Here is a 9,728-nt window from a genome sequence, read left to right on the forward strand (position 1 = left end):
GGAAACCCTATACAGGGTCGCTATGGGTCAGAACCAACTCAATGGCACTTAACAGCAACAACAACAACATGGATACATTCAAGAGGTGGGAGTCACAGGGACCATCTTAGAATTTTACCTACCATGCAAATACATGTTAAAACTTAGTTTAAATCTAGACTATCTTGCTACTAGTCCATGTTCTGAACCACCATGATATTGTTTATACTTTAGAAGATAGTTGTTATTGTTAAGTGCCATGAAGTGGGTTCCGACCCAGTCCAAACCGACCTTGCAGTCCAGTGCTTTATCCCACAGCGCCACACCAGGACTCAAACCTACTTTATAACCTATGTAGAGTTCTAAGCGGTATGCCTCTCCAACACATTCACATTGGCTGTTAGTCAAAGAATAATTCCATCCCTGCCTCTACTTTTAAAGTTCTACTTCAAGAAGTCAAAATTATCTGCAGTGTTGTATTTTCAGAAAGAGATTTCCAACAGTTGCTTTAAAATCTCAGGATGAAATATATGTTACTTTAATTTGTTCATATTCATCTGAGGCAGAAATAACTTGGATTCTAACCCGAGCTCTGCTTTTTCTCTTTGAAACAGATGAAGTGATTGAGAAGAAGCAGTGAAGATTTTCATTTTTGGACAGGAAAACATGGATCAGCCATTTACTGTGAATTCTCTGGTAGGTAGCACCAACTGATATTTTAAATATTATGGGGGGAAAAAAACCCCAAAAGAAGAACAGAAACATACAAAGTGTCAAATGAGTCATAATTACTTCAAGAAGCTTAGCATTTGTAGTTGTTCATACATCTGCACGGCTGTCTCCTTTCAGGAAGTGACTAATAAAGCCATCTTTACTAAAATTAAAAATAAGTGGGGATTTTTTCCCACAAAAGTATTAAGTTTTTATTTGGCTAGATTCCAGGCATGTAGTGCTATGATTACCTCATTTTCTCAACAGATGAAAATTGGAAGCTTACTTTATGTGGTAAGGACTGAGGACAACATTTATCAAATACCTTCATATTGCTTTGGGATGCTTGTAGTAAATATGTACATACTTGGAACTCTTGTGCTCATATTTTCCCTTATGCTGCCCAAGACTATGCCCATTTCTCCAACTATAGCTTAGAAGAAACTGTGTGGTACAGAGGAAATAACCTTGGGATCAGATGGGCTTTTATTATTGTTGTTATTGTGTTAAAAATAAATACAACAAAACCTTTGTGAATTCATGTCCTGCCCAGTGACAGGGGAAATAACTCAAGATCTTGAGGACAAGGAAGTGCAGGCACTGTGAGCTTCCAAGTGAAGGAAGATATGTAGGAAGACTCAACGACTTAGCTCAAGGCCACGTCAAAAGAGAATGAGAAGATGCAAGAGGATAGCCTGCTTCTGACCCAATGCTGTCTTCAGAAACACGCACAGTGCTTCCTGGTTATACAGTAAGCTTTTAGGAGTGACAGTCAACTCAGACCTCTTTATTGGCTATAAAATTCCCATCACAGTAAACGAGATGGCATTGGTGTTAACTCCAAAAATTCAATTCATTATACCCTGTCCCTGAAGGTTGACTCAATAAATTATGGCCAGCTACAGCAGTTACTACCTTGATTGCTTCTATAACTTTCTACAGACCTTAATCAAGTTACCTGTTCACCCGTTAGTATGCTTGCAACATGTCTTTAACTCATGGAGTACGACTCAGGAAGCTAGCTTAGTTCTGGACTAATTAATTTCATTCTGGGAGTATCAGTGATGATTGTTGTTACGTCCTGTGGAATGGATCCTGACTCATGGTGACCCCATGTGTATAGAATGGAGCTACTCTGTGAGTTTCACAAGACTGTGACCTTTCAGAAGCAGATATACCACCTAGGGACTCCTCAGATGATACAGAAACGGCTGCAAACATACATTGATAGAGAACTTCTAGAGGTTCAAGCCGGATTCAGAAGAGGATGTGGAATGAGGGATATCATTGCTGATGTCCGGTGGATCTTGGCTGAAAGCAGAGAATACCAGAAAAATGTTTACCTGTGCTTTGTTGGCTACACAAAGGGTTTTGATTGGGTGGATCATGACAAGCTATGGATGACATTGCGAAGTATGAGTATTCCGGAACACTTAATTGTGCTCATGAGGAATCTGTAACTAGACCAAGAGGCAGTTGTTCAAACTGAACATGGGAACACTGAATGGTTTGAAATTGGGAAATGTGTGTGTCAGGGTTGTATTCTTTCACCATACTTATTTAAGCTGTATGCTGAGCAAATAGTCTGAGAAGCTGGGTTCTATGAAGAAAAACGTGGCATCAGGATTGGAGGAAGACTCATTAACAACCTGCGATATGCAGATGATACAACCTTGCTTTCTGAAAGTGAAGAGGACTTAAAATATTTGCTGATGAAGATCAAAGACCACAGGTTTCAGTATGGATTATATCTCAATGTAAAGTAAACAAAAATACTCACCACTGGACCAATCAACAACATTCTTATCACCAGAGAAAAGATTGAAGTTGTCAAGGACTTCATTCTTCTTGTATCAACAACCATCAATACTCATGGAAGCAGCTGTCAAATCAAACAACATATTGCGTTAGGCAAATTTGCTGCACAAGACCTTTTTAAAGTGTTGAAGAGCAAAGATGTCAGCTCGAGGACTAAGGTGCACCTGACCCAAGCCATGATATTTTCAATTACCTCATATGCATGCAAAAGCTAAGCAGGGAATAAGGAAGACCATAGAAGAATTGATGCATTTGAGTTATGGTGTTGGAGGAGAATATTGAAAGTGCCATGGCTGCCAAAAGAACCAACAGATCTGTGTTTGAAGAAGTGCAGCCAGAGTACTCCTTGGAAGCCAGGATGGCCAAACTTTATCTCTCATAACTTCGGACATATAGTCAGAAGGGACCAGTTGCTGGAGAAGGATATTATGTTTGGTAAGATTGAGGGTCAGAGAAAAAGAAGACCCTCAACAAGATGGATTGGCAAAGTGGCAGCATCAATGGGCTCAAGCATGGCAACAATTGTGAGGTTGGCCCAGGACTAGGCAGTGTTTCATTCTGTTGTGCATAGGGTCGCTATAAGTTGATACCGACTGGATGGCACGTAATAAAAACAACAAACAAACAAACAAACAAATAAAATATAGCCTGGAACATAGTCATGCTCATTCATTTACATAATGTTTATGGCTGTGTCCACACCAGCAGAGCTGAGTAGATGTGACAGAGACCACATGTCTTATAAAACCTAAAATATTTATCAACACGCCATTTACAGATAAATAAAATTATAGATATCTAATCTAAAGCCCTGGTGTAGCGCTGTGGGCTAATGTGCTGGACTGCAAAATCAGTTTGAACCACAAGATCAGCGGTTCAGACTCATCAGAGGCTTCTTGGAAACCCTATACAGGGTTGCTATGAATTAAACCTACTTAACAACAACTATCTAAAGTTTTGGTATGGTGCTGGGGGTTAATGTGCTGGACCGCAAGGTTGTCTTGAACGTCAAGGTCGGCGGTTCAAACTCACCAGCTGTACCTCAGAAATCCTATACACGGTCACTATGAGTAAGAACCAACTCAATGGTACTTAAAAACAATAACAGCTATCTAAGGGAAGGACTCTTTATTGACCATTTGAGTAGTTATCCTGAAAGCATATGCCTTGTACATTTCCAAATGTATATAGATGCTGTTTGCATTAATAAAATATAAATTTATTAATGATACTGCTGACTTTTTCTTTGGAATTTTGTATCATGTTCTCATCAGGGCATGGTTAGAAGTGTGATTGCTATTATGTAGAGGTCTAACAACAAAGGAGCTCTAGTAGTGTAGTGGTTACAAATCAGACTGCAAACCTCAGGATCAGCAGTTCAAAGCTACCAGCTGTTCCGCAGGAGAAAGATGAGGCTTTCTGCTCTCATAAAGATTTACAGCCTTGGAAACCCTGTACAGGGTTGCTATGAGTTGGAATCCACTCCACGGCACATAACAACAATAACCAAGAGTCTTTTGCGGGGAGGTGGTGGGAGAGGTTCCCTTAGGCTTAAAAAGACTTCTCCAGGTTTTATAGGTGACTCAGAGAAGATTCATGGAGGCCCTGAATACTTCTTACTCAAGAAAATGTATCCAGAAAAGAATGGAATCTTTATGGTGACTGAAGCCCAGCTACTTCTCATCGCTCATTCAAGGTAGAATGGCATGAGCCACACCTTGGGAAGCAGCCATTACTTGGCCTGCTACCCATGACCCAGGATGAAGGCATCCATGGGGATATAAACACACTCCCATCCAGACAATTCTACCTCTGTCCCTGGAGGGTAGAGAACTGCTCCACAGGGTTTCTAAGACTGTAAATGTTAAGGAAGCAGGTAGTTTCATCTTTCTTTCTCCAAGCAGTAAGTAGATTTGAACCGCCCACCTGTTGGTTAGCAGCCTAATGCTAAATTCACACCGCACCACCATGGCTCCTTATGGGGAATTAAAGGTCAATGCTATTGACCTAAAACAATCTAAGACATTTGAATACCCATGACTGCCACATAATTATACTCTGAAACACATGCCTACCATGGAGGTGTATACTTGTTTGGTATGGAGACCATGTCTTTGACCTTTAACAAACAACCAAAAAAATACTCAACTTTCATCATATCATGAAGTCATCTGAAAAGATTTAAGTATTAATGCCAAGCACAGAAAATACATCTATTATTTCAGCCATGCTATTGTTGTTTAGTGCTATCTAGTTGGTTGTGAGTTGCCGTAACTCTGTATAGGATTTTCAAGGAGCAACTGGTGGATTTGAACCGTTCACCTTGTGATTACATTGTTGTTGTTATGTTGAGTCAGTTCCAACTCATAGCGACCCTATATAAGGTTTCTGAGGAGATGTTGGTGGGTTTGAACTGCCAACCTTGTGGTTCGAAGTCCAGTGCTGATCCTATGGCACCACACCAGGAGTCCTGTGGTTATATAGCTTTTCCTTATTATAACCAGAGATTCAAATTTTGCTTTGCAGAAAAAGTTGGCGGCTATGCCAGACCACACGGATGTTTCCTTAAGCCCAGAGGAGCGAGTCCGAGCCCTAAGCAAGCTTGGTTGTAATATTACAATCAACGAAGACATCACTCCGCGCCGCTACTTTAGATCTGGAGTAGAAATGGAGAGGATGGCATCTGTGTATTTGGAAGAAGGAAATTTGGAAAATGCCTTTGTTCTTTATAATAAATTTATCACGTGAGTCTTTCATTTTGAAATACTTTGAAATGAGAAAATTGTAACAATACTTACTTGATATTTTGGTGGTGCTGTTTACTTGGCAGGAACATTTTGGCACTCAGACAAATTTTAGAAATCTCCAAAAATGTTAAGTTTTATGTCTTTAAATTATCAAGTAATGTGTTCAAAGGCATCCCTCATACCATCTCTAAGGCTTAGGGACTGAGTAAATTCAGGGATAGGATGAGGCTTACGGAGGTCAAAGCCCCTCTTCATAGACGAGCATAATTCACCTCCCATGTCTCTTTCTATCCCATTCTTCACAAATATTTCTTGTTTGATGCTTTTCTCCCTCACAGGGATGCCAGCTTTATGAGCTAAATAGCAGCTTTGTTTAAAGCACCTCGAACATGCGATCAACATTTTAAAAGTTTGATTTGGTGGGGTGAGACTTGGGGACAGGCTGGGGATCATAGAGAGGACTTAAGGTGAGGGTGTAGGAGTCAGACTCACATAAAAACAACAAAAACAGATAATAGTTGTCATTGAATTGACTGTGACTCATGGCAGTGCATGTATATCACGGGATTTCCAGTGATGGATTTTTCAAAAGTAGCAGGTCTTTGAATTCTGCAGTGCCTCTTGGTGGACTCAGATCTCCAGTCTTTCAGTTACCAATGGAGCGTGTGAACTCTTTACACCAGACAGGGGCTCCTGAGGTCACATGGTATGTAATCATGTTTTTAAAAGGCAATTTACTTGGCTGGGTAAGAAGGCTATGGACAAAAAAAGTTACAAAATACTGAGTGAAAGAGGCTACATCATGACAACCATGTAAAATTAGACTCCCTATTAGCACAGTTGATGGTTCAAATCCACCAGCCGCTTCTCGGAAACACTATACAGGGTCAGTATGAGTTGGAACCACCTTGACAGCACTAAACAACAACATTAGATACATATTCATTATTAACATCTTCTAGTTTATGAGTTAACAGAAATAGAATTTTGTTTTCCCTACTAATTTGCCAGTTTCTGGTTGGAAAGGTCTTCAGTTATCAACATTGGCTTCACTAGTCTCATTTGGGAATTTGTAAACTGAGAAAATTTGAAAAATTGAGAAGAGAAGCTATTTTTAAAATTGCAATCCATGATTCTGCCAGGGGACAATTAAAAACACTTTACAAAGTATCCAAATTGGTATCTGCATTTTATTCATGGTAACTTGACTTCTTGGGAACTTAGAGAATGGTTGGCAACAGTCACCCTATCTGGGAAAATCACTTGTTTCTAGAAAGCTCCGCAACATGAATCTGGGACTTTCAATCGCATTGACAGAAATTTGTTGTGTCTGAACATTAACATGTTGTTGTTGTTAAGTACCGTCGAGTTGGTTCCAGCTCATCCTGATGCTATATGGGGTTTCCAAGGAGCAGCTGGTGAGTTTAAACAGCCAACCTTGTGCTATGGTCGAATGCTTATCCTACAACAGCACGCCAGGACCCTGAACTTAACGTATCCAGGATAATTGTTGATGCGATCTGTTTTTAACCTTCTATTTGAGTTTTGCACACACTTGTATAGACATGGAATTAAGGCAAAAGCTCACTGGTACTCTGAGTTCTTGAATCCACTGAGTATTTGAATTATCTTTTATTATTAGAATGTGACGATTTGAGTCTCAGTTCCCCATCTGTAAATGAAAGACTGGTGAGAGATGACGCCTGAGGACTTTTCAACCCTAAATACCCCTGGTTTTATGACACTTGTCATGTAATATGCCTGGATTTTCTCATTTGAGAAATGTGACTTGTGGTACTTACTGTTCACACGTATCATGGCATTTGGATTAAAAGAATGCGTGCTTCGTAAACAATGGAACTTCAAGTAATGATGAGATATTGCATATTGATTAAAAATAACATTTATAGCCCTTGATAATCCATCAAGGGAGGACTCTTCATTTGTTTGGCAAATATTTCTTGAACATTAATTATGAGCCGAGAACTATTCTACAGGATGGGGAAACATCGTGACAAAAATGACAGGGTTCCCTTTGTCTAGAAGTCATGTACCTAGTTAGCTGTAGAGACTTCCTTTCAGTTCTGCTGCCCCTTGTTCTTCAAAAAGGCAATGAAATAAGAACTCTCTCTAGCATTGGCTAAAACACCTTCGAATCCACTAGAAACCCTGCCGTCTTGTCTCTTAGTTACAAACTTTCAGTTCCGAGATTTTGTTATACACAAAAGAAGTGCTACTGATGCAGGATTGGTTCTTCAAGTGTGAGAAGGGACTACACTGATCTTTCCAAACTCTTCCATTTTTACATAAACTCTTCAGGGGCCAGCAGCACAGACAAGTAGGAAGTAGGAAGATAAGAGACTGGGGGTGGGGCGGGGCGAGGGTTAAGGTTGTAATGCAGAACCTGAGACAGGGTTGTTGTTGTTATGTGCCATGGAGTCGGTTCCGACTCATAGCGACCCTGTACAGGATTTCTGAGGCTGTAAATCTTTATGGGAGCAGAAAGCCTCATCTTTCACCCGCGCAACAGCTGGTAGTTTCGAACTGCTGAACCTGAGGTTTGCAGCCCGAATCGTAACCACGCTACCAGAGCTCCCTTGAGACAAGATAAGGTGACTTTTTTCTTTAGGCGGATCCCTGACCTGAACCGAGGTTAGTATCAGTTCTCAGTTTGCTGCAATTTTCTGCCTTGTAATGCATAAATAAAGGCGCACTGGTGGGCTGCTAACCAAACGGCTGGCAAAGGAGCTCTGGTAGCGTAGTGGTTAATCTCAAGATCAGTTTAAAACTACCAACTGTTACGTGGGAAAAAGATGAGGCTTTCTGCTCCTGTAAAGATTTACAGCCTTGTGAACCATATACAGGGTCGCTGTGAGTCAGAACTTCACAGCGCACGATCACTACCACCACCCACCACTGCTCTGTAGGAGAAAGCTGACGCAGTTTGCTTCCCTAAAGACTTAATCTTGGAAGCCTAGGGAGCAGTTTCTCCTCTGTCCTAATGGGTTGCTATGAGTTAGAATCGACTCAACAATTTTGGTTTTTTAATGCCAAAATAGGTCTCTAGGTGGCACAAATGGTGTGTGCTCAACTACCAACCTAAAGGCTGGCCATTTAAACCCACTCAGTGGTGCCATGGAATAAAAGCCTAGAAGTCTATGTCCGTAGAAGTTATAATCAAGAAAACTCTGTGGAGGAGTTCTGCTCTGTAACGCATGAGTTCAAATCAACTTTATGACAACAGGTTTGGGGTTTTTAATGCCAATACTCCTGCTGCTTCTCAGCCAAGGCTGGAGAGAAGAATATGTAAAATAATAGGTCCTTAACCATACCATTTTAAAAATGGATGCTTTATATTAGAAACAATTTTGACCTCTTTGTCATTTGACGCTAATGCTGTGTTTTTGTTGCTCTGTAGCTTGTTTGTAGAAAAGCTTCCTAATCATCGAGATTACCAGCAATGTGCAGTCCCCGAAAAGCAAGATATTATGAAGGTATTGTGGGATTGATTCTCCCCTATGGGATCCTGTGTTCCTCAAGTATCCATTATTGATTCATTCCCTCTTCCTTTCCTCCTCTCTCTCATCCTCTTGAGAGTTTAAGCACAGAAATTCATTCCATTAGCGCCATTGTTTCAATTCTTTCTTAGATGTTTAATCATCATTATTAAGCCATTGTAGGGTATCTAATTGAAACTGCAAAAAAAAAAAAAGAAAAGAAAACATCAACCATTTGGTCCACCACCTTATGGTGTGAAGGAATTATTTATTAATCCTTTCCAGATTGAAAAGAATGATTTCTTACTGCCCTGTACTTGTTTGAGGTAGCTACTTGGGTTGTTGTTGATTATTCCAGGCATTCTGGAACTCAACAACTATTTGAAAATTGATGTTAACTATTAAGACAGCACAAGATTCTAGTTATTTTCCTCTTATGGTTCTAGTCTAATAGAGAGTAAGGTGTTTGGAGGGGTGGCCTGGAGTAGTCTCAATGAAAATGAAGATTTTTGAAATGTATTTTCATATGTATAAACATACACAATATATATAATATCAAATATCTTTAGCATAAAAATATAAACATTCAGAATAAATGTTTTAAAAAAAAAAACATTTTCCCTTTGAATAGTATGGCTTGATCATCTATGCTAGATGGAGAAAGAGAAAACAAAGCCTGTCACAGGTATTTAACCATATAATGGAATGAAGGCTTTTCTACCTGTGTAACCCCCTAAGCTGCCTGTCACTAGAATTCAGAATTTGTCAAATAGTCCTCTGTACTATTTGATTTCTCTTATTTGAAGTGTCTTTCATTTTCATGCTTTTACATAGCATTTCCCCAGTATTTTCATGCCCATTCAACTTCAGAAACTTTCTGTTTGAAAAACAAAGGCTCCAGGCTTCCAGGCTGCTAAGGTGATTTTTTTTTTTTCACTCTAATTAGAGTTATTTTTATTTTTATTTATAAGAAAAA

General features: G+C 39.7%; 1 protein-coding gene across 1 annotated transcript in view; it reads left to right on the plus strand.

The window, feature by feature from the left end:
* Nucleotides 1-593: 593 nt before the first annotated feature.
* Nucleotides 594-9,728, plus strand: part of STAMBPL1 (STAM binding protein-like 1) — a 27,751-nt gene continuing 18,616 nt past the window's right edge. The window contains exons 1-3 of the mRNA XM_006831125.1: nt 594-675; nt 5,035-5,252; nt 8,674-8,749. Coding sequence (XP_006831188.1) covers nt 646-675; nt 5,035-5,252; nt 8,674-8,749 — 324 coding nt within the window. The 5' untranslated portion in view covers nt 594-645. The remainder of the gene's footprint in view (nt 676-5,034; nt 5,253-8,673; nt 8,750-9,728) is intronic.

The sequence above is a fragment of the Chrysochloris asiatica genome, unplaced genomic scaffold (assembly GCF_000296735.1).
Source record: "Chrysochloris asiatica unplaced genomic scaffold, ChrAsi1.0 scaffold00003, whole genome shotgun sequence".
In the NCBI taxonomy this organism is placed as follows: domain Eukaryota; kingdom Metazoa; phylum Chordata; class Mammalia; order Afrosoricida; family Chrysochloridae; genus Chrysochloris; species Chrysochloris asiatica.